Source organism: Macaca nemestrina, chromosome 13, assembly GCF_043159975.1.
Source record: "Macaca nemestrina isolate mMacNem1 chromosome 13, mMacNem.hap1, whole genome shotgun sequence".
In the NCBI taxonomy this organism is placed as follows: Eukaryota; Metazoa; Chordata; class Mammalia; order Primates; family Cercopithecidae; genus Macaca; species Macaca nemestrina.
Window position 1 is genome coordinate 40495484 of NC_092137.1, and position 25804 is coordinate 40521287.

A 25804-nucleotide genomic window follows, 5' to 3' on the forward strand; every position below is an offset into this window, starting at 1 on the left:
GTAGCCAGGAAATTCTTTTCAGAGGTGTTTCCTTTTTGGGTTTTCTCAATCTGTACTCAGAAATGAAGTTAGAGACCTATTGTGATGTTTTAAATATTCCTTTTCTGAGCATATACCATGTAATTCAAAATAGAAGACAAATTTTTCAGCCTAGGTTATCTGATAAATCGTGTCCCATTACTCATTTTATCATAGTCACAATGTACTTAAAATGTGTAAAAGTATAAAAGTAAAAATAAAATTCTGATGTAAATAAATTTAAGATCTCTATGTGTAGAGCATATTGACAATTGGCACCCAAGCAAAGACTGATATTTTGAAAGAGATCTTGTATAAAAGCTATTCCATTCCTTGTATGCTATTTAAAAAATGATGCACAGACTCACATTCATAAACACACTGAAACACACACACACACATATAATATAGAACTTACACAATTTCATCATTCTGGAATTCGAGCTCTCCACAAGTGTCCTCAAAATCCTCCCCTCCACCTCTGGCAGTCCCTTCGATGGTTTTATATGGAACGATAACATTTCCTCGAGCTCCAGATGTTCTCAATACTTTCACCTCCATGATGCCAATGCTCTCACTCACATGAGTCACAGGTTCCTCAAAAGTAAAAATGCCTGCGTGGTCATCATCAAAAATAGTTACAGTGGCAGTGGAGGGAGATCCGAGGCAAGCAAGTGTAGAAACATGATTGGCTTCCAGTATGCCATCTTCTGAAGCTTCAGAAGATACTTTGACATTGCTGAGATGCACAAGGAAATTTTCATCCTCCTCAAATATATCATCATCTATGATACCCACTCTGATTTCCTTCTGGGTCTCACCAGGCTTAAACACCACAGTTCCTTCAGTAAATTCATAATCAGACCCAGCATTTGCTGTGCCGTCCTCTGTTCTGAAGTCAACAAACACAGTGTTGGTCAAATCACCACCTCTGCGGATAATGGTAAGGGCCACAGTACCACAGTTCTCCAGACACTGATATGTCCCTTGTTCAAAGAAGATCTTACTAACGGGGTCATTTTCAGTCACTTCAGTGTTGACCTCGTGCATGCTGACAGCCTTCCTTGCTTGGTCAGCTGCATGCCTCTTTAAAATGTTGCCAGCTCCAGTCATCAGGCGAGTAGCTTGAATGCGATAAAATGCTCTACTTTTTTGCTGCTGACTTAGGACTTGGTAGTTAGCTAATTCTATTAATTGCTCTATTTCTTTCTCTGGATGTTTCTGCTTAAGTTCCTTCAGAATCCTAGCCATTTCTCGCCTAGCTTCATCATCATCTTGGTCCCTCTCATCCACCTCCAGAACCAGAGCACCATCTAAGAAATTTTCAACATGAGAATTGACCACTTTCCCATCCATTTCAATTTCAGTCTTGGAAGATGGCCTGTCTCCTTCATGTTCAATAATCATCCCCCTCTGCTTGCCAGCTCGATACCTCTTGTAGACATACTTGTAAAACAGAAGTCTCCTATCCGCTACCCAAGCGAACACAACACAGATGGGAAAGAAGAAGAAAGTAAGCAAACCTTCCCAGACCTCCACAACGCCAGGAGAGATGACAGACAAAATAATGTAAAGCCAGGTGTAGGCAAAGATGCTCCAGGCTGCCGTCACAAAGAACACACGCAAATGCTTAATCTTCCTTGTCTCTCCATCAGGGACCACGTAAACACAGAGTGCAATAATGATGAACATGTTGAATGCAGCACTTCCCACGATGGTGCTAGGACCGAGGTCTCCTGCAGTGAAGTTATGGCCACACACTTCAATTACTGAAAGGAGAATCTCAGGAGCAGAAGATCCCAGGGCCATCAAGGTCAGGTTAGAAACTGTCTCATTCCAGATCCTCACAGTTGTCTTGGTGGTCTCTCCATTGGGTTTCTTTATGGTTATTTCTTTTTCTTGAGATGTGATGACTTCTATAGAGGACATGAACCGATCAGCTATGATAGAGACTCCAAGAAACATGTAGACCATGGCCACAAAATACACAGTAGCTCTAGCAATTTTGTCCCCAAAAGAAGGGTCTTGGGGTTCCCAAATGGGCAAAATCACCCCTTTCTTACAGTAATATGAGCCAGTACATTCACCAGTTTCATTTCCTTCTCCTTCCATTTCTGTCTCAGCAATTACGTAGTCCACATGGGAAAATAAGAGAGCCACAATAACTAACAGATGAAATCCCATTGAAAAGGTGGGTGAAAGACTTAATCGCCGCATGTTGTACACGACACTTCCAACTGTCAGAACCTACTGGTAAAAACAAGATGGGGGAGAGGGCGGAAAAAAAGTCATGTCATTAGAGCTGCATCCAAAGCATTACTAATTATTTTTATTACTCTTACCAAAATTTGTTTATATTTGACCATCACAAAATCTATGGTGAATGATTGCGTTCTAAGACTCCATCAGTGACTAAGCAATCCTTTGTAAAGTTTACAATTCAATCTTTCTGTGAATTTACTACATGGAGTACCCATTCACTGAGTAAGATATACAATTGACTCATTGGAAAGGAAAAGTTCAATTTATATAGCCTTGCCTTATTAAACACACGTTTATGCATGCTAATAGCCAAAAAACACAGGACTTTTGAAGCATCAAATAATTTCCTCCTTTTTACTAAAGCAGATTTTCTTCTAAATTTGTGTTAGTACATCTTCTTTCAAAAACGGTTTCAATGCCAAAAGCACCTTATTATAATTGATGCTTTGAAAACTCAGACCCTGAAAAAATCCCACCAATACAAGGCCTGGTGATTATCTTAAACACCAGAGAGCATCTTACACTGTATTTCATGAAATCATGTCCTATTGCTCCACACTTACTTGGAAACAGAAAACTTCAAGCTTGCCTGAAATCAAAGCTCAATGGCATTTCTTCTTGAGGAGAAAAAAATTCTGCTGTAACGCAGTATTTCCACACATTAAGTACAGTTTTTAAAAGCATGTTTTGATGAGAGCACATTTCTTCCTAATTTTCAGCCAGCCCAGGTCTGCTGATACATTAGTAGCTGGGCATCTGGTTCTTCAAGCACAGCTCTTCACATCTGTGTACAGAGCCTGTTTTTCTGCAGGCTGGAAAGGGAGATAACCAGGCCAAGGCCTACTTGTGGGTAAGAGCCTGGCAGGCTATGGAATCAGCGTCACCAACCTTAAAATGTTCCTTCTCGGTGTCGGTCATATTTTCCATGGTCATTCTAAAATACATATTAGTTCTGTCGAGGGTTCAAAGTGACCAAAAAATGCAGGACCAATAATTCCACTTAAATTAGTTCATGTGGCATGACAACAGTGACCACAAAATATACACATGATGAAGGGCTGTAGGCAAGGAGGGCCATGGTAACAGAGTCAGTGAGCGGCACACAAAGCTTGGTAGGCATAGTGGTGGACTCAGCCACCATGGCCTTAAGTTCACCTACCAGCTCAAGCAAAACTCTACTCAGACCTTACGTCCCCTCTGCTTCCAGAACCTGGAAGGGAGGTGAGCGGAAACTGAAGTAGAGGAAGGTCTGCTCCAAGTCAGGGTAACTGTCTCCCAGGCCTTGCAGGAGGGACCAGTTATGACATCAGATAAAGCAGCAATAGGAAGAAGCCCTGAGTCAGAACATACCCTTAATGTCCTGGAAAAAGTTAAAAGAGGAGCTGGATTAGAGGCTTTCATAGCTTCAGGCTGGCTGAGAGCCACCCTACGTTCGCCTACACTCTCTGGCTCATGTTTGCTCCTGATGGCTTATTCTGCAAACTGCACCAGGGCCCAGGAGAACACCCCTGCCTAGGACATTCTGGCAGACCCTCAGAGATCCCCCCATAGCCTAAAGCCCTTTATAGCTCATCACTACAGAGAGATAAGTTTCTTTGACATTTTTCCCATACTAAAGACAACCAGAGGAGGGTTATAGCAGAATTTGAAACTAAGTAAAAGGCTGAAAAATAGAGGCAGCACATTCTCGAAATATGCAAAAGTTCATGGTCAGTATGTCTGCTCGTTCAGTCTTTGAAAGGTTTTAGGATTTCTGCTTGAAACAAGGTGAAATTCAACCATCCTGCAAGAATGGTGGAAAATCTAGTTCCAACTCCCTTGTGTATCCATTTCATCCACAAATATTTATGCATGCTTAATATGTATTCTAGAAAGACTTGCTAGGCTCTCTTCTAGATCCTGAGAATTCACCAGTGATAAAACAAAGTCTGTGTTCTCACAGAGCTTATAATCTAATGGTGGAGGAAACAAACAAATATAAGTATCAGAAGGTTAAAAAGTCCTATGGTACATGTATGTGCAGAGCAATATAAAGAGGACAAGGAGTGAGTGTGTGTGTGTGTGTGTGAGAGAGAGAGAGAGAGTGTGTGTGTGTATACACATGGCATGCATGATTTCATACTAGATGGTTAAGGAAGGCCTCTCTGATAAGGTAACACTTGAGCAAAGTCCTAAAGGACACGAAAGATCAAGTCTTGTGGATATCTGTAGGAAAAGAATTCCTAGCAAGTGCAAATGTCCTAATGGGAACCATGCTTGGCACAGTCTCGAAACACAGAAAACCAATGTAGCAAGAGGGCAATGCACCAAGGGGGCAGGGCTCAGGAGTGGGAATGGATCATGGAACACTGAGTTGCCATAAGGCATGAGCTTTGATGAGGTAGAAGATGAGAATCACTGAGAGTTTCTAATCAGAGGGTGATATGATCTGATTTTTCTTTTAGAAGGATCTCTCTGCTGGTTCAGTGCAGAATAGACTAAAGGGACAAGGGTGGACACAAGGAGACCAGCTTTGGCCTACTCTATAAAATCTAATTTATAAGTGATCCCAATACTTGGCAGGTATACAGAATGATATAGAAGATATCTAACATTTAAAATGGTGAAAGAAACCTCTGTAGTGATCCTTTTGGAAGATATGCAATTTAAAATGTCTTGGGGACCTGAAAGAATCAGAAAGGTGAAATATTTGTAATAAATAGTAGTACTGAACATAAACACTGAAGAGAGATTCAAACTTGTGTCTGTCTCCAAGACTGATATAATTAACCACTCCCTTCAAATGACTGCCAAATCGCATCATTCCATTCTTCACATTTCAGCCAAAATGAAATTCCTAAAGTGCAGATCTGACACTCTTCACTTCCCTTAAAACTCTTCATTGGTTTCCTGCTTCCCTGAGGACAAAGCTCAAAACCCTTAACAGGCTAAGACCTTTTATAATCTGGCATCTGAGCTCCAGAATATGGAAATTATTCCCATTCCCTGAACAATGTAACAATTTCTTATATCCAAGTCTTCGCAGATTATTCTGTATCCAAAACTATTTTGCTTTTTCCTTCTTAGAAGCAAGTTTCAAAAGAGCTGAACACCAAATTATAACCAATTTCCTGAGAGAATACTAGATTCCATTCTTAAACAGTCATGGACACCATGCTAAATTCTCTCTATACATATCAATTATATTTAATATTTACATTAGCCAGCACTGCCATGTTACAAAATTCCTAGTGTTGCTATTTCCATTACAGTCCATGAGAACAGCACCCCTGGAGTTGTGCAATGCACAGTACCCTAACAATAATCCTAAATAGAGGGTATTATTAGCCCATTTGGAGGTTGGATAACTGAGGCTTAGATAGGTTAAGTACTTGCTGAATGTCATACGGACAGTAAAACCCTCAACTAAGACTCAACCCCTGGTCTTTTTCCAAGACTGATATAATTAACTGCTCCATTACATCATCCCTGATAGTGTGTGAAGTAATCCTTGAGAACTATTGGGGTTGGCTTGGACTAGCCCATTGGAAAGCCTCTTGGCTTCCATGTAGAATCAGGAGGGCCTAGTTAGCAAAAGACTTGTGGAAGGTTTCCAATAGCCTGGCTTTTATCTTATGGATTAGACTCAAACAGACAAGCATCAATAACGGTGATGTAACATGAGGGCTAGCACGCTCCTAGAGACAGCTGCCCTTCAATCTGGTCTTTTAGCAATTGCCTGGCAACCTCTTCCTGCATGCACTGTCAGGGCAATCTCCTAGGCCAGCCAAGAAAAAGCCCTGCCCTTTATCCCTTCCCTAGTCCACATCCCACAATATGTTCTTAGCCAAAAGGTCACCAGATGTCTAAAGGTAGACAGATCAGTAAAAATCCATCATCATTATCAGAGAAAAAGAAAGGGGGCTTCTGGTGTTAACTAAAAACATTACAATTATATTCAAAAGAGGGGAGCATTATAATTTGTGAACAGTGGATACAACACACTGATGTAGCTTATTGGCAATGAAGCATCTGGAAAGAACTCTCTGGAGTTGAATTTCTTTTTGTGTTAAATAAATACCAAATCCAAATGCCCGTGAAGATGTGGAATAGGTGTTACCTAAATGCAAGTTCCTTCTTCGTCCTTTTGTCTCCTTTCTTTCAGGGTCTTTCCTCTATCATCAGATTCAAAGTAGTTCTACTTAATTCTCCCATTTTCCCTCAAATATACATTTCCATATAAATTAAGCAGAAAGATAAGAATAGAGCCTGTGGATATGTTGATTTGTTGCCTGGCTTTCTTATATTCTGCCTTAATTTACCAATACAAAGTATAGGCTGATTTTTATGGTGGATTCAGATCAACTCGTACAACTACGAGCAGTACTAACTTAGGAATATCCATTACATCTTCCAAATGATACTTCAGCATAGTATCAGGAATACCCAATTTATCTACTGATCACTGTTTATTTTAAAACAAAACACAACCCATCACCTACAGATTACAGACCCAAATGGCACTGACAAAGGATGGTAAAAAGATATCCAGCTGTGAGTAGTCCAGCCAGTTGTGTTGGAGGAAGAGGTCACAGCTACAAGGAATAGAAACCCACATCTGCAAGAGATAGATCATTATCAAACTGCTTTTGTAAAGGATGAGGGAGAGCTTTTGGAGCAAAGAGGCCTGAAGAGTGGTTGGCAGCAGTGACCACTCCCTGCTGGAAGCTATAGCCAGTTTTGGCTACCAAGGAAGACTTGACTCAGAGCAAAGGCATATGCTGGCATTCCTACCAGTCCAATATATTGGACAGTCAGCGTAATGGCATGCTCTTGATTGGCAGCTGGGGTTATTCCAAGGAACTCCTTGATGGCCTTCATCAGAACTTGGAATTCCCTTCTATGTAATTCTTGCTGACTTAAAGCCTCAAAGGTAAGCAATTAATCTGTTTCTAAGGCAACATTAAAGCAACCATAAATCCTTATCCACTACCAAGGCAAGCACTTCCAAATGCTTCTAGACAAAGAGATGATGCCAGAGGATGAAGGCTTTTCTCATCTGACCATCCCATCTAAAGTGAAAATTACTGCCCTGGCTCCAGCCTCAGGCTATCAGACCGTGGCCAGACTTCAGGAAAAAAAAAAAAAAAAAAAAAAAAACCTCATTTACACAGAGACTCTCTGCTAATACCTATTTTTCCCCTCCAAAGAGAGACTTTCCTGTCTGCTGTTTAATACATTGGGACAGGTCCTAAAGGGGATGGGCTATGAGTGGTCACATCATAGGCTCCAGCCTTTTTCTTAAACTCACAAAACAGAAGTCAGGTCCCTGCCTTATGTCTGAAAATACCTGCTGAAATTGTTCAGGAAAGGAAGAAACTAGGGCGAGGGTAGGCAACGTGGTCACAAAAGGAAAGACAGGCTTAGGATACAAAATAATGAAGTTGTTGAAAACTCATGAGATGCACCGTTGGCCCTTTCCTCTACTGTATTTTTCTAGATATCACTTATGACTCTTTTTGGTTTGTTTTTGAGACAGAGTCTTGCTCTTGTCACCCAGGCTAGAATGCAGTGGTGTGAACTCGGCTCACTGCAACCTCTGCCTTCCAGATTCAAGAAATTCTTCTGCCTCAGCTTCCCAAGTAGCTGGGATTACAGGTGCCTGCCAACCACACTTGGCTATTTTTTTTTTTTTTTTGTATTTTTAGTAGAGACAGGGTTTCACCATGTTGGCCAGGCTGGTCTTGAACTCTTGACCTTAGGGAATCTGCCCGCCTCAGCCTCCTTAAGTGCTGGGATTACAGGCGTGAACCACTGTGCCTGGACAGCTCTTATTACTTTTTACATGTTTTATAGTTTATTCAATGGTTCTATTTATTGTCTTTCTCTCTTCAAAAGATGCAACTCTCTAAGGGCAGGGATTTTCGTTTCTTTTTTTCATTGATGTATTCCCAGTTCCTAGAGCACAGCCTGGCACACAGAAGATGCACAACATCTGCTTATTAAATGAGTAAAGTACTGCTCATAAGGTCATGTGTTGATTCACCAAATCTCCGGTGGTAAATCAGAATCTGGGAAATGGGCCTAAGCATTTGCAGTTAAAAATGTCTATGTGAAATGGTTGCACCCTAACATAAGCAGAGTTCAAAATCAGATTGTAAATCAATGTCAGTGTTAGAAAGAGAAGAAACACATAATTCAGACTCATGAACAAAGACTCTTGGGCTGGAAAGACTGATCTCCAGCATAAAGAGAGGCCCTGACATTTTCCCCACAACCTGGGTGTGTGTCTTCCAACATCAGCCCTGGTTTGCTTATTTTATTTGCTCTGTTAAGAGGGCCCTAACACTTTGGACATACTCAAGGAAGTAAATCTCATCCTTCCAATACAATTAAAAGACACGTATTGAAGCACAACAAAAATCACCTTCATTGTAGAGGCCCTACAGAACGGAAAGAACACCAAGCATTTATTAAATATTAATCTGCATGCTAACATGGAAATATGGGTGGAAAGAAGAAAGCTGGAGAAGAGTCTTTGGATAGAAAATAAATGAAAGAGAATTCAGAAGGAAGATGCTCTGATAATCTTGGGCTCCATGTGAAGTTAGCAAGGTTTGTCCTCCAATTCATTACGCCAGAGCCACAGAACAGGGTTTAACGGCCCTACTCAGGGCACTGATGGCAATAATGACTGAAATCATGGACTGAGCATCTACTTGTCCTAGGTACTGTGCTAATTAATTTGTATTCACTGTCCCTAACTTTTCTGACGATACTACAAGGAGATATTATCATTCCCATTTTACAAACGAGAAAAATAAATGGTTCATGAAAGTAATCTGGCTAGAGTCATCTAGACTTAAGTGACAGAAGTAGAATTTTAATTCAGGCATTTTGCATTAAAGAATAGCGATTTCCAAAATGGCAGAAACTTTCTGTTTTCATGACAATAAGGTAACAATGTTTTCTGGGGACAAAGAGCTCAAGATTTAGGTACTTAACCTCCATGCTGCCCCTTCTTCCCACCTGAATAAATGTGTGTAGGTTGCATTATCTCATCAAGGAGCCTTACATGTTTTCCACTCCTGTCTGATGCCTCCCCACCCCCCAAGTAAGTTTTGTAAGCACTTCTATTCATCACATAGCAAGGGAAAGATGATCCATGTGGAGGATCATCGGCTGAAGACAGAGGTCTGAAATCACTCCAAACTCATGTAGTAAACTCAGGGTTTTTCCATTTGGTCAGGAGAAAAGCAAATGGAGAAAGAATCCCTAACAGTAAGCAAGCAAAACTAAAATAAAAGAGGGGAATGGATAATGAATGGGAGCCAGGGAGAAAGATACAGAATTTTGCTATAACAAGTAGGTTAACACTTTGCTCTGATAACAATAATTCAGTATTTTTTTTTTAAACAAAGAATTTCATTGCAGCTCAAAAATTTGGGGGTCAATTTTTTTTAACATCTTAAATTTAAGCCGATAAGTAATCCAAAGAAATGCAAAAACAACACATTCGTTTATGGTTTTATCTGCCAAGTTTTTCTTAGCCACTCACATGTGCCAGACACTGTGTTTCAAAAATAAATAAAACATATCTGCAAAGGAGCTTGTATTCTAGTGGGGCATTGCCAGAGTCAAGGAGTGAGTCCCTTCTGTGGAAAACAGGACCCTTCCATTACTAGAGATTCACTGAAGAGAAGAGATCTTCCTGGCATTTGAACAGTGACACTGATCACTCAAGTGGACTACGTAGTCCCCAGTTTAATGTACCTTGGGTCTTGAGTTAATAAGCCCAGCATTCTAGAAACCTCAGACTGCTCAGACTATGGTCCTACAACCTAGAGATTTCAATTATAATGAGGTCCCAGAGGCAGGGCCTTGGAGCATCTCCTTTGTACTCTGTAAATCTTTCAGAAGCCTCCTGATAGACAATGGTAATTCTTTTACATAATAGTTGTTCACCACTAACGCTGAAGAGAAAGAGCAGCCTTTCTTTGATGTTTGACCTTACACACTGAAACAGAATGAGGTCATATACATGCTTTTACATCTAGGTCACCAAAAAATATTTTCTACCTAAAAATATTTCCCCAATAGCCTGTTGACATTTAATCTTAAAAATCCATATATATAGTGAGCCCTTCCTATGTTTCTACTTCTGGAGGGAGTGAACCCTTCATTTATTCATCAAGCCTCTACAGAGTAGCTTCTATGTGCAAAGCACCATAACAGACACTACAGGGACTGCAAATATGATTGACAAATGGTCCCTGTACTTAACTAAATTTATAGTCTCCAAGTGACAGTTACTCCAGTGACCATTAATACTAGGAAGAATGGGCAAAATTCCATAAAAGGAAGGGATGGGAAGGATGACAATGTCTAGAGAATGTGAGAGGACATTCTCAAAGGAAGAAATGATATGGACAAAGGCATAGAGCAATGATTCTCCAACTTCAGTTCACCTAAGTATCACCTGGGAAACTAATTAAAATGCAGTTAACTGGGCCCTATTATCAGATACAGTTGAAGAACCTCCAAATTTGAAGTTTAACAACAATCCCAGGTGATTGTGATGTAGGTGGTCCTGGATCACCCTTTGAGAAGTATAAGGCAGAAAGAGCAGAACTGAGTAGAAGCATAGAAACGGCACACAGGGCATGGGGCTTGTTTAACAAACAGACTGGAAGTGCAAGCCTGAAAATCAGAAAATAGTGTTTGTTCTAATATCAGTAAGATGTTGATGTTAAGTAATATGTCAGCTGTGCTTTCCTTTTCGCAGACTGGATATCCAGGCAGGATAAAAATATGAAGCTCCTTAGTGAATATGTTTCCAGGAGGTGGGGGACTAGAGGGCAGAGGAGGATGGATCTTAACAGGAGATAAGAGGGGTCCCAAGAGAGGAGATTAAAGCACTGGAGGTAATATGAAAATATGAAGTTCCTACTTCATGATGATGTTGCTGCAGGTGTTTTGCCTTCTCTAAGAAACAAGCAAGGATTGCTAGGCTACTACATCAGCAGGTGACAAAGACTCAGGATAAACGGACATCTATCTTCAGAGACCTATTCAGTTTCTATACCCAAGCCCTAAGTAGATGTAGAAAACATGCAGAAACGTGAACCCCAAAATGAAGTACTGGTGGTAAGGAAAGCTGTGCTCTTTAAATTATAGGTTCTTTAGAGGGCAGCCCCTACTCTCTATCTTCATTTCATCTCAAGAATGAATCTCTGTGGTCACTCTTTCTTCTTTCTAGTCTGCCTCTTGGAACTGGGGATGTTTAATATAGAATCCAATTTCAAGTTGAATGACAGTCAGTCCAGCAAGACTTTTTTCTTTTTTAATCTTGTTTTGTTTTTTTTTTTAAACAAGGTAAATGCTGGTTGTGTGAGCAGAGGCTGGTGAATTTCATCAGCTTTTTACCTGAGTCATTAGGATTCATCTTCAAGTAGATAGCATTTCAGAAGAGAAAATCCTATCAACTTGAGGCTTGTAAGTCTTACATTTTCCTGCATAGTTTCAAATTACAGTCCTTGAAAGAATAAGCTATTCTTGAAAAGAGTGGAAGTAGGAAGTAAAAAGAAACATATTTTAAAAAGTCAAGTTGATGGGTGCTCACATAAGGGTGACTCTCCATCAGTATTGTATGCTACAATTTTCTAAAGTTCCTGACAATATCAGTGACAAAGTTCTAACACCAAGTGTGTATTTATGTATTACAATATTGTATATTGTATATTACATATTACAATACACTTTAAAAATGAAAGTCTGTTTATTGCAGCACTATTCACAATAGCAAAGACTTGGAATCAACCCAAATGTCCATCAGTGACAGATCGGATTAAGAAAATGTGGCACATATACACCATGGAATACTATGCAGCCATCAAAAAGGATGAGTTTGTGTCCTTTGTAGGGACATGGATGCAGCTGGAAACCATCATTCTTAGCAAACTATCACAAGAACAGAAAACCAAACACCGCATGTTCTCACTCATAGGTGGGAACTGAACAATGAGATCACTTGGACTCAGGAAGGGGAACATCACACACCGGGGCCTATCATGTTGAGGGGGGAGGGGGGAGGGATTGCATTGGGAGTTATACCTGATGTAAATGACGAGTTGACGGGTGCAGCACACCAACATGGCACAAGTATACATATGTAACAAACCTGCACGTTATGCACATGTACCCTACAACTTAAAGTATAATAATAATAAATAAATTTTAAAAAAAAATGAAAGTCATCTTAGAAAGAAACTAGTCAAATCTTATTATTTAGAGGACTAAAGGGAGTGTTGGTGACATGGGAAAACACAACATTCTTATGGAAATCTGGTAGAGAAATAGACAGTTTTTCTCTACTAGATAGGGCATCTAGTGAATATGTTCTTTAAACCAATTTTATATACCTGTGTTTGAAGAATTATTAAAATTGGCTTAAGTGGTATGGTTTTAATGTTAGTAACTATACTGACACTGCTAAATTATTGTCTTTTGGTGATAGATGAGGATTATAATAGATGTGAATTTATCTATCACGAAGGTGGTCATGAAAGGAGTCATTATAAAAGGTAGAGAAAAAAGCCACTGGAGGAAGAAATGCTATTTAATAATTTAATTAGCAAGTGAAGATAACTTCTATCTATGAAGCCTTTGCTAATGTAACAATTATTTTCATCAATATCAATGATTAATGAGAGAACATTCATTCATTAAAAAATATCAAATGTCTTTCATGTATCTAGCAAAGTGCGAGGCATTGGGGCTAGAATCATGAGATAGACACATAATCTCTCTCCTATTGGAACTTATTATCTAGCTGAGAAGATAGCTGTTCATTTAAATTACTACCCAAAATCCATTATTATATCCATCACATAAACAGAACGAATGACAAAAACCACATTATCTCAATAGACTCAGAAAAGGCATTTGATAAAATTCAACATCCCTTCACGTTAAAAACTCTCAATAAACTAGGTATTGATGGGACATATCTCAAAATAATAAGAGCTATTTATGGCAAACCAATGGCCAATATCATACTGAATGGGCAAAAGCTGGAAGCATTCCCTTTGAAAACTGGCACAAGACAAGGATGCCCTCTCTCACCACTGCTGTTCAACATTGTATTGGAAGTTATGGCCAGGGCAATCAGGCAAGAGAAAAAAAACAAAGGGTATTCAAATAGGAAAAGAGGAAGTCAGATTGTCTCTGTTTTCAGATGACATAATTCTATATTTAGAAAACCCCAGTGTCTCAGTCCAAAAACTCCTTAAGCTGATAAGGAACTTCAGCAAAGTCTCAGGAAACAAAATCAATATGCAAATATCCTAAGCATTCCTATGCACCAACAATAGAAAAGAAGAAAGCCAAATCATGAATGATCTTCCATCCACAATTGCTACAAAAAGAATAAAATACCTGGGAATATAGCTTACAAGGGATGTGAGGGACCTCTTCAAGGAGAATTACAAACCACTGCTCAAGGAAATAAGGGAGGAAACAAATGGAAAAACATTCCATGTCCATGTCCATGGATAGGAAGAATCAATATTGTGAAAGCAATTTATAGATCCAATGCTATTCCCATCAAACTACCATGGACTTTCTTCACATAATTAGGGAAAACAACTACTTTAAGTTTCATATAGAACAAAAAAAGAGCCTGTATAGCCAAAACAATCCTAAGCAAAAAGAACAAAGCTGGGGGCATCACGCTACCTGACTTCAAACTATACTACTACAAGACCACAGTAACCAAAACAGTACGATACTGGTACCCAACCAGACATATAGACCAATAAGACAGAACAGAGACCTCATAAATAACACTACACATCTACAACCATCTGATCTTCTACAAACCTGACAAAAACCAGCAACGGGGAAAGGATTCCCTACTTAATAAATGGTGCTGGGAAAACTGGCTAGCCATATGCAGAAAACTGAAACTGGACCCCTTCCCTACACCTTATATAAAAATTAACTCAAGATGGACTAAAGACTTAAATGTAAAACTAAAAACCATAAAAACCCTAGAAGAAAATCTAGGCAATACCATTCAGGACATGGGTATGGGCAAAGACTTCATGACTACATCACCAAAAGCAATTGCAACAAAAGCCAAAATTGACAAATGGGATGTAATTAAACCAAAGAGCTTCTGCATAGCAAAAGAAACTAGCGTCAGAGTGAACAGGCAACCTACAGAATGGGAGAAACGTTTTGCAATCTACACACTCTGACAAAGGTCTAATATCTGGAATCTATAAGGAACTTAAATTTACCAAAAAAAAAAAAAAGCCATCAAAAAGTGGACAAAGGATATGAACACACACTTCTCAAAAGAAGTCATTTATGCAGCCAACAAACATGAAAAAAAGCTCATCATCACTGATCGTTAGAGAAATGCAAATTGAAACCACAATGAGATACCATCTCACACCAGTAAGAATGGCAATTATTAAAAAGTCAGGAAACAATAGATGCTGGTGAGGCTGTGGAGAAACAGGAACGTTTTTATACTATTGATCGGATTATAAATTAGTTCAACCATTGTGGAAGACAGTGTGGCGATTCATCAAGGATCTAGAACCAGAAGTACCATTTGACCCAGCAACCCCATTACTGGGTATACACCCAAAGGAACAGAAATCATTCTACTATAAAGACACTTATATGCATATGTGTACTGCAGCAATGTTTACAATAGCAAAGACTTGGAACCAACCTAAATGCCCATCAATGATAAACTGGATAAAGAAAATGTGGTATATATATATACCATAGAATACTATGCAGCCATAAAGAAGAGTGAGATCATGTCCTTGACAGGGATATGAATGAAGCTGGAAGCCATTATCCTCAGCAAACTAACACAGGAACAGAAAAGCAAATACCACACGTTCTCACTCATAAGTAGTTGAACAATGAGAACACATGAACACACGAAGGGGAACAACACACACTGGGGCCTTTTGAGGGTTGGGGGGTGAAGAGGAGGGAGAACATTAGGACAAATACCTAATGCATGCAGAGCTTAAAACCTAGATGACAGGTTGATAGGTGCAGCATACCACCATGGCACATCTATACCTATGTAACAAACCCACACATTCCACATGTATCCCAGAACTTAAAAAAAGAAATCCATAATTATTAACTCAAATAAATGCTATGGAAGTAAAAACGTGACTCTGTAAAACTAAGTAACAGAGGATTTTACCTGTCAGAGTATTAGAGAAGGTTCAGCTGAAAAATAACATCCAAGCTGAGATTTAAAAGACACTCTGCAGGAAACCAGCCAAAAGGTTGTTGAATTGTAAGGTCTTAGGTGGACACTTTTGTAATTACCCTTCTCTGTAACAGGATTATTCACAGACCTACCTTCTTAGATATGCTGGGGTATGAGATCACGTTTGGAAGAGACAAAAAGTAGCTTCTATAATTTATCCAAGACTTTTTCTCTATGAGGTCAGAGTCATGCAACTGCATTTAATTGCATTCTACTACACTTATAGGGTCAGTGTGGTAGATGGAAGGTTCACTGGTCTAGGGACTAAAAGAAATGAGTGCTGGTCTCAGCTCTACTGACCAGTCATATGTCCTTAGAGAAGTCATTTTCCCTCTCTCAGTATCATCTGTAAAACTGGGAAATTCTGCTAACAATCTGCAGCTATGATATTCAAATCCTACACTGTGGCATTCAAGGTCATCTATAATATAACACCTGTCCATCTGTGCAGGTCTACTGTTAGTCAATGTATCAGCTAGTAGTCAGCTGAGCTACTAAATGAAAATTACCCAAATATGTACCACATCATCCTTTCTAATGTTTTTATGGTTGTCCTCCATGACCCATCTCGAATGTCAAATTTCCCTTATAAAACTACTTTGATTGCCAGGAAGGTCCTTAAACGTCATCTAGGCCAGGTACAGTAGCTCATGACTATAATCCTAGCACTTTGGGAGGCTGAAGCAGGATTGCTTGAGCCCATGAGTTCAAGACCAGCCTGGGCAACAGAGCAAGACCCCCATCTCTACAAAACACTGATAACTGAAAGAGACATTTCAAAGCTACACATCTCAGAAGTGATGGAGCTAGGCTCCAGAACAAATTCTGTGAATTTCTAGGCCATTTCTCTTCACACTACACCAACACCAATTGCTAGGATTCCCCAAGCCTATGAATGTTGCATTTGTGTCTCTCATAATCTATACTGTGTGTGTCAAGAGTTGGCAAACTATGGTTAATGGGACAAATTTAACCTGCTACCTGTTCTCGAAGGGCCCACAAAATTAAAATGTTTTACCATTTAAAATTACTGGAAAATAAAAAAAAGAATATTTCATGTGAAAATTATGTGACATTCAAATTTGTGCTCATAATTAACATTTTATGGAACACAGTCGTGCCCATTCATTTATATATTTTGATTGCTTTCTTGCTGCAACAGCAGAGTTGATAAATTATGACAGATCCTATAGTTCACAAAGCCAGAAATATTGACTATCTGGCCATTTTAAAAATCAGCTCTCTGATCTTTGGCATATGTCATTATGTGTGTACTAATCTTCCTTTACCTTCCTGTGGCAACCCCTTCACCACACCAATCAATGTATTCACATGGGTGCACACAGGCAGGAACAAGGCCCTCTCTCACCATTTATATCTTCAGTAATGAGCTAACAGTTACTGAGCACTCAGGTATCAGAAACTGTTCCAAATATTTTACTAATATTACTTTATTACTCCTCACACAAATCACAAGCCTTTTTAATATTTTTATTCCCATTTAATAGATGAAGTATAATAGATGAAGAAAGTCAACACAGAGAAGTCTAAATAACTAGCACAATGTCAAATATACCACCTTTTGAATTCAAGCAAATGCTATAACTATCATGAATATGTCTGCTGACCTCAGAGACCTTTAGTCTGAGGACCTTAGGGTGGTTTATTTTGTTAGTCAGTATTCTCAAACTAGATGAAAAGTCATAGTTTCCTTTCCACCCTGAAGAATCCTTGTTAGACATCTAGGAATTCCTGAGGCCCAGAAAACATAGGCAAATTTCTGGAGGCTTTCTACACAGGGAAAGAAAAAAGAGGTGACTTGGCTGAAATGATTTCAGAGTCACAGAACTGGATTCTACTAGCTCCTATTTCAGTCTTATCAAATCATTTAATTTTATATGGCCTCCATTTGCTTACTTGTAAAATATAAAAATTAACACAAAGCAAAACTAGGTGATGTCAGATGTCTCTTCCAGTGCTAGCCATGGTATGAAGCAACAGAAGGACCGATAAAGAGCTCTTAAAAAAAAACTTCTGACAGCTAGCTGCATGTCCAGGGGAAGAAAGGCAGACAGGGAGGAGTCAGGGGGAAAGAAGCATTGACTGTGCCCAACACCGACTCACAAATTTCAGCTTTGGAGGGCCCACATCCCCCAACATTTGAAAGAGCATTTTGGATGAGTGACTTGAAACTTCTGAGAGACATTTGATGGGCACCTCTCCAAACTGTCTGATGCCACCCACAGTTGGGGCTCTAACACAGCCCACAGAGGAAGTTAAAGCTTGGGTGTAGAGTAAGTTGTCTGATTCTCTCAACCTGCTGCCAGGATGGGATGCTATTCATCGAGCACAGCAGAGAACCAAAGGGTGGCCCTGGGTCCTGAGCTTTAAGGGAAATCTGAAAAAATTGGAAGCTAGACAAGTTCCAGAAGCTCAAGTGTAAAAGCACCAGCATAACCATTCGGTGCTAAACAGATAAATTAAAACCACCTACCCTAGTAGAGGAAACAGAATCATCACCTTTAATAAAGGAACCAGTGAGCAAGTGGTCTATCCCTTGCCTCACCTCTGACTGGTACAGCGTCTCTTCTCCAAGGCCATGCTGGAAGTTCATCCTACATTTTGGTTTCAAGCGTAAAATGCATTTGTGCAATAGTTTATGTTATTATTTGTTTCAGATCCTGTTTCTGTGGCATGGTCCTGACTGGGACACAGAACAGAATGAAAGAGTCTAGAAACTGCCCTAACATTTCTCTATGGCTGCCTTGTCATAAATAAGCTGGGGCTCTTTGACATGTTTCAAAAGTGGCTAGGCCTTATTTGTTTTCAAAATCCTTTTCACTCTTTCTGAATACATTAAAATGCCTCCTCCTCCGTGAAGCCATGTCCAATGTTCTCTTCTTCCTTTCAACTCCTTCAGCACTTTGCTCAGTTGCAGTGGAGTGATCTTTCTCACTCAGCCTTGTACTTCAGTATACGTGTTCTAGACCATGACATTCCTGGGAACAGAGAACAGTGTATAGCATGGCTTTTGGAGAGCTTTCTTTATTAACCATTGCTTGTTAGGCCTTGGCCAAAGTTATTTCACTGAACCACAGTCTTCATCCTTAAGTCAGAATAACGATGCTTCCTTACCCTGCAGGATACTCATAAGCATCCAGTGAGAAAACGTGTATAAAGCATTCATACTAGTCCCTGGCACATAAGAAGCACTCAACAAATGTCACTAACTTTTCTTCATCATCTGCATTCTTTGAAAAGCCAAGCACAGGGCCTTGTATACACTGAGTGCTCCATAAACATCATGGTTTGGTTGAAGAAAATTGCTGGATCACTACCTTGTTTGACTTCCTCTCACATTGGATCCAACTAGGAAATTATTATTCTCACTTCCCATGCAATGACATCAAAGTAATTATTCTTTGTCTTTTTTAAAAAATTAAGATGATCTTTAATATTCACATCTAGTTTCCCAGATCTGTTACATGTGCAAGAAACCATTTATTTGGATTGGTATCACATTAGCATTTTCTAGGTTACAGGCATTAATCCATACTGCAAAATGATACAGTCGAATCTATTCAAGATTTTAAGGATGTAATTTCACTCTAGGGAAAATATTTTGCCCATTCCCCAGAGGACTTAAATGGCTAAATCTTCAAGAAAGCATCAAATTGTTATTACCCTTGTTACTCTAGAAGCTAAATTTGGAGAGTTTATCTTTGCCTTTGTCTGGCTACTCTCTATCCCTCCATCAACATCCCCATTTCTGGACACTCACATCCCCCAAACTTCCCTACCAAAACGGCCCTGAGTGCACTAACTGGGCAGCAACCTAGTTTTAAACCTCTTTCACATTCTCTGTATTTTCCTGTGTTCCAGGCCCTCAGGACTTTGTCTGCCAGCTGACCTGATAAACCAATCCAAGTTAAAAAAAAAAAATGAACATATGCTAATGATTTGTGAGAATTAATGGTAGCTCCTTCTCAGATGGTATTTCATTTTATTAGGGTCTACTAGATAGAATTCCTTTATTCAAATGAATGGTTCTAATTGTGAAAGTTTCAGATCCTATTTTGCCCAAGAAATAAATGCTTTGAACCTGGGAATGTTTTGCCCACCCTCAAATCACTGTATAGACTGCTGCCTGCAATGCACTTGCCCTTGATCACAAAAGCATTTTCTTGCTTCAGCTGCCAGAGCTTTTCCTCTTCCACATGTTCCCCTCCTTCTACTGAAATTCACTAGAAAGTTTCAGATAAGGGGGAAATGTGATTCATTTAAACTTTTGTCTTGTTACTGTCTACACTCTTGGCTGGGCAGATCAAAGGACAATCTCAAATGTAAATTTAAACACCTACTATTCAATATAGTCTCTGCAAAGAGAACCTACAAAAATCACTTGAGGCAGCAAGGACTATGAGCAACTGTCTTATAAGTTAAGTCAATACACTGGAAAAATACATCAGAAAATGGACTGTTTGATTAATACGTACTACTGAGAACCTAATCATTGATTAGGTCTTCAAAATATATATTATGTAAAATGTATTTTGTAATGTATATGTGTGCATGGAGGGCTGGGGATGGAGGGTGACAGAGTGGGGAGGCCGGTGAGAGAGAGACAGAGAAAGAAAAAGAGGTTTTGGAAGATGAAGAAAGAAAACTGAAAGTAATCCCACCGTACTTAATTAGGCCCCACTGTACTAGTCCTGAATCCAAATCCAAATCTCAAAGGCAGACGTTGAAAGCTCACATTCTCAGAATCTAGTCCATCCCAATGGGTCAGAAAACACCTGATATTTATTTCCACTAAATCTCAGCTATCTCTCTAAGGAACAGAAATACCATCATTTAAAAAGAAAAGTGGTAACAGCTAGTACAGAAATCGACTGGTTTTGTTAGCCACCGTTACTACCGAGAATTAGAGTCAAAGTGATAGACAGCTAAAGGAGCCATAAGTGATGTCAGATAGGATTCAGGAACCCTGAGAAAGTCAGGGAGAATGTTTGCCACAAGAGGGAGTAGTAGAATTTGGTCAGATGGGAGGCCATTTGGTAGGGGTTATGATGAGGGGTCTATGAGGTATGGGAGGTTATGATGAAGGATTTAACTACAAGTATGAGTGATATTTGGATAATATTTTAGCAAAACACGTTTATCCTTGGGGGCAAAAACAAAGAAAGGGACCAGAAAGAGTAGAGATAATAGCACACTGATTCCTAAATTCTAAGCAAATATAAAGTGACAATTTAATGTTTACTTGAAAGCAACATACACACATAGTACAAAAATATAAAACATGCAACATGTGTGGTTTAATAGCCTCTTTTAGAGGCTGCATTTCTTTTCCAGATTTAATTTATATTTCAGTTTGAATTTTGTTTATTTCCATGTTTTTAGGGCAGTCTCCTTCTTACCTATATACTATCCTCCCTGTACCTAAAGGCATCACAAAGAAAGAACTTGTCTCACTGAATTGCAACATTAAAAAAACAGACATTAATGTCCCAAAATGCACTTACTTTGAGGCAACCACATCTATGGCTTGCTTTTTAAAGGGGAATTGCAACTTCCTTGGATTTGCAGAGCTTTTCTCATCATTTATTTTGTCAAAGAAATAGATTGAATACTAAGAGGAAAGGAATCATGTGTTTATTTTGCAAGTAAATAAAAGTCTATTTTTGCCTGGCAAAAGCATGTTAAACATAGCTTTTTAACAAATGCCGAAGTTCTCTTGGAATATATTTTATTTTTTCAAAACATAGAAAGCTTAATGGAGCAATTAACATAATTCCTGCAAATAGTCCTATAGGTGTTACTGACTATATCGCACCTTCCTTTTGTAATTTTACTGGGAGTCAAAGCACTGTTACTCCGAAGCTCTTTTCTTCCCCTGGCCAACAAAAGGGCTAATTCTTAATCTGAAACGTTACAGTAGAAACCATTATATAATAATAATAATAAAGTAGATAGGTAGATAGATACAAAAAAAATACAGCTGTCATATTATTTTAGTTCATTACTCTCCTCTTTCAGCCCTGTTAAGCTTTCAAGACAGAGTAAATTAAGTCTGATTGTCATGACACTCTTACATCCTTTGTAGCCCTATACAGCTTAACAATAAATAATGGTTTATCTCTGCTGTTCAGTCCTTTTTGTTGCTGTTGTTTTTCTAGGAATTAATCACTCCATTTTTTTAAAAAAAAAGACAACCATTTTAAGGGGACAAAATCAGGGCTTCTTTTATAGTAGGTGTGAGAAATCTTAGCTAAAGAGCTGTGAGATCCCAATGGAATTCTTCAAGCAGGCAGAATTTGTAAAATGAAAACCATTAAAGAGCACACATCTTGCTTCTTGATGTAATAAGTGGGTCCTCCCCCACCTTCTCACTCAGAAGGCCCCAAAGATGGAGCTAGTTTTCCCTTCCTTCCTCCTGCTTTCACACCCGCCTAACCTCCCATTTAAGCAACTTTAGCAAACCCAGAGAGCTCAATCCAAGTAACACAGGATTTGAAAGAGGAACCTAAAACCAATCATCCCTCTTCCGGCTTTGTCTTCTTACTTGAAATGAATGAAACATCTAGATTCATTTTCCTCCTTTTTTCTTTTCCTGACTCGCTGCTGGAGTAGCTTCAAGAGAGAAAGAGAAAGCATGTGAGTGTGAGTGTGTGTGTGTGTGCGCGCGCGCACGCTGGTGGGGGCATGGGAAACAGAGATATACTTTCAGAATTCTCTCCTGGTGGCTCCCTCTTTCTCTTGGGAAATCTTCGCACAAGTCTCAGATTGTGCATGTTCAACTGCTCATATCTGGAGATACTCCAGCAATGCCTTTAACCAGATCTGATCAGAAATCTCCACCTACTCAGCTAGAGGCTCCTCCATGATCAGGACGCTTGTACTGTCTTCACCACATCTGTCATTTTTAAAAAAGCTTCTTCCACTACACCTCCCACTGATATCCTTTTTTCTCTCTTTAGTCTTTACACCTCCAGCAGGACAAAGTTTGTATTGTTATATTCACAACCACTAGTAGCTGACTAGCAGGAGAGATAGAGAGCGGCTTCAGGGGAGGCAGGATTGGGGGCTTTAAAAGGATACCTAGTGCAAAGCATGACTTTCCAATGACTGCATACAACATGCACATTGCTCTCTTCTAAAAATGCTTTGTTAAATTTCATCACCCCTGCTCTCAACTCAACCACTACCACTTTGGAGAGGGAAATACGAATTGCCAGCCCAAGCCATTCATCAAACAGCAACAGCATCCACGGGGTGGGGAGGGGGGTGGGGGGGCGGGGGTGATGCAGGGGGTGGATTTAAAGAATCAAGGATGCACACATACTGTATTTTCAAGAGCATCGCCTGGGCGGATTTGGTTTCTTTGGCCGGCTGTCCAGCTATAAGACCGCCCTCTTCTTCATTAAGGAGGAGCCAAAAAGGATATCTTCACATCTGAGAACACAGACCACTTCCCCCAAGAGCCAGCAAAGCTCCAGAGGCAGAGAATGCAGCTGCAAAGTTCCCTTCCAATCTCTTAGGGAAAGATGCCTCTGTGTGCAGAATCCCCAAAGCACATCACGGCACAGCGCCCAGAGACCGGGACCTTGCAGCCCACTCCCTGCTACCCCCTACATTTCTTCCTCGTCTGTCTCTGCCCCGCCACACCTCCCTCCTCTCCGCAGTCCGTGAATGAGCACCCAGCGCCCGCTGGAAAAGAGGGCTCGGAAGTGTGGCCTTGGTGAAAGACCCCAGGGATTACCGGGAGAAGGGATGACCGCGAAGAAGAGTCCAGTGGGTGGGGACGCCTGGATCCCCAGCAGTTCTGCTTTCGGGGTGGACTTAGCTCTTCGCGCCCTGAATCCTCAGAGCCCAGCGCGGTGCAGGGTGCAGCATCTCTCCTTAGCAGCCCTTTCTTCCTCCGGCAGCCTGCACTGGCAGGCAGGCACCCTCACGCCCAGACGCACCAGCCCGAGCAATTTCACTCTGGGAAGCGCGGACACCCAGAAAATGTGCAGGCGCGCACCAGCACATCACACACACACACACACAAATTTAGAAGCCGCTCGTTTGCCAAAGCAGAGCGAAGTGTAGCCTTATGAGCAGCAAATGGAAAATAGTTCTCGGTCTCTGACCAAATGCCTTCTGCCTGCCCATCATAAGATCCTACCTGGTTTGGGGAGTGTGAATGGATTCTTCCTCCGTTCCTCCACGCTAGTAGGAAATACGGCGCACTCCCTCGTTTTAAACAGCTCCCGATCAGGAAGAGGTCGCTCCCATCTTCTGTGGGAAGCACAAAGCAGGCGGCGGCGGTAGGCTGACTCCCGTGCAGCGCCGGCGCGAGCGGGAGCGGCGGCGGCGGGCAGCGGTGCGCGCGGGCGGGAGGCAGGCGCGGAGGCCGGGAGGCTGGGAGGGCCGGGGCCCGGGCGGCGCGCGCGCTCCCCCTCCCTCCCGCGCACACTCGCCCGCCCGCCGCCCGCAGCCTCGCACTGGCTCACACGCGCGCTCGGCCCCGCGGCCGCCGGGCACCCTGGGGCCCCCTGCGCGCCCCTGGGGCTCACCGGGCGATCGCGTCTGGGCAGAGCCGGCGCGTTTCTGGAGCACGGAGAGGGTGGGGAGCCCTTCCAGCCTCCCAGCCTCTGCCGGCGAGCAGCTTTTCCGATTTCCTGCCGGCTCTCGGCCCCGCAGTGCGTTGTGGCGGCGCGCTAGCGCTGTCTCCCGCACCCAGCCCATCGATGACACGGGCACACAGGCGCTGCAACTTTTCTTTTAAACCCTCTTCCGCAGACAGAACCCTGACCCCCAATTCGCCTACCCGTTTCTCACCTCTGAGTTTGTTAATCCAACTATCTTTCTTCCCCCACTTCCTGCCCTTCTGTTAAAGGAAGCTTTCTTTTAGCAAAAGGGTCTGAGCATATATCAGCGATTTTTTTAAATTCTTCACCCTGTGTTTTTCTACATATCAGATATGCACAACTATACGTTGGCTACTAGATGCTGACACAAGCAAACAAGTATATTGGGGGGAGGGTGTCCTCCGGCCAAGAACTAGAAAAGAGTCTCTGTGTTGGTATTTCCCTCAAAGATGCGGCTCACCTGGGAATAAAGACCCTGAGACTGTTTCATGTGAAAGCCGTGCTGGTTTTAAACTACAGTGAGGAGTAAAAGCCTAGCATTAAGGTTGAGTTGGGAAAGACCTAATGCAGCAATCGACGAACCGTTCTTTGCCCTTTCCAAGAGAAGCATTATCATTGCCAATAAATCACTTTCCCCATAATTAATAAAGGAGCACTGCACCAGGCCTTTCCTCTCTTGACAGCTCATTCATTCTTACAAACCCTTAATGACTTCACGTGGTGAAAGGCTAGACCTGCTGTGGAGTTCACTAGCTCCCAAACCTGGCTGCGCATCAGACACACCTGGGAATGTAGTCAGATGCTGTAGACTCTGAGGCCGAATCTGATGCAGACTCTCCTGTTGTAGGTCTCAAATGGGGCTCCAAATTTGTATTTTTAAAACACCAGTTGCTACTAGCCACTGATGTCGTTTGCCAAGGTGTGGGGGGATTAGGAGCAGCTACTTGGGGAAGGTGGGAGAAGGAGGGACCTGCAGAGCACCAGGCAGAAAGTTTTTTTTCGTGGAAACGTTCCCCCTGTACTTACGGTGCAACCGGGGCAGTCACCACAAATGATTCTGACTCCAGGAACCTCAGTTTGCTTCTGCAACAGAGGGACGGAATGGAAGAAATACCCTCTTCTGCCTCTGCGCCAGTGACTCTCAATCCTCCCTGCACCTCAGAATCGCCTGGACCGCCTTATAAATCCCAGTGCTTAGGCCACACCCCCAAATTGATTAACTTTGACTCTCTTCAGGTGGGCCCCAGACAGGCTTAATTTGTTTTTAAGATGCCTGGTTGATTCCTATGTGCAATGAAGGTTGAGAATCACTGCTCTAGGTCAATACTCCTCAAACATGAATGTGAGTATGAATCACATGGGGATTGCAGTTTCTTTTTTAATAGACTTGGAGTAGTCCTGGGGTAGGCATGTGTTCAAGTGATGCTGATGCTGTCTGAATGAGGACCTCACATTAATTAGTCGGGTCTGTTGCCAGCAGTCATGGATACTGGCTTTGTAGAGGACACTCTAAACTGCTTCGTGTCTTATAAATTTGCAGGAATCGTTCTTCCCTAAGAATATTTTTCTTTCTTTGCTATAAGTTAAATTTTCTTGGAAG

General features: G+C 41.1%; 1 protein-coding gene across 22 annotated transcripts in view; it reads right to left on the minus strand.

Annotated features, from left to right (window-relative positions):
- The window catches only part of LOC105464900 (solute carrier family 8 member A1), a 391740-nt gene that overhangs the window by 303563 nt on the left and 62373 nt on the right, over positions 1 to 25804 (minus strand). For 15 of the 22 annotated variants that reach the window (XM_011713024.3, XM_071076612.1, XM_071076610.1 and 12 more), the window contains one exon: positions 437 to 2265. In XM_011713024.3, coding sequence (XP_011711326.1) covers positions 437 to 2235 — 1799 coding nt within the window. In that variant the 5' untranslated portion in view covers positions 2236 to 2265. Of the gene's footprint in view, positions 1 to 436; positions 2269 to 23330; positions 23515 to 23738; positions 23927 to 25230; positions 25370 to 25804 lie in introns of those variants that run through there. The other 7 variants (XM_024787724.2, XM_071076613.1, XM_011713025.3 and 4 more) reach the window with 6 other exon arrangements.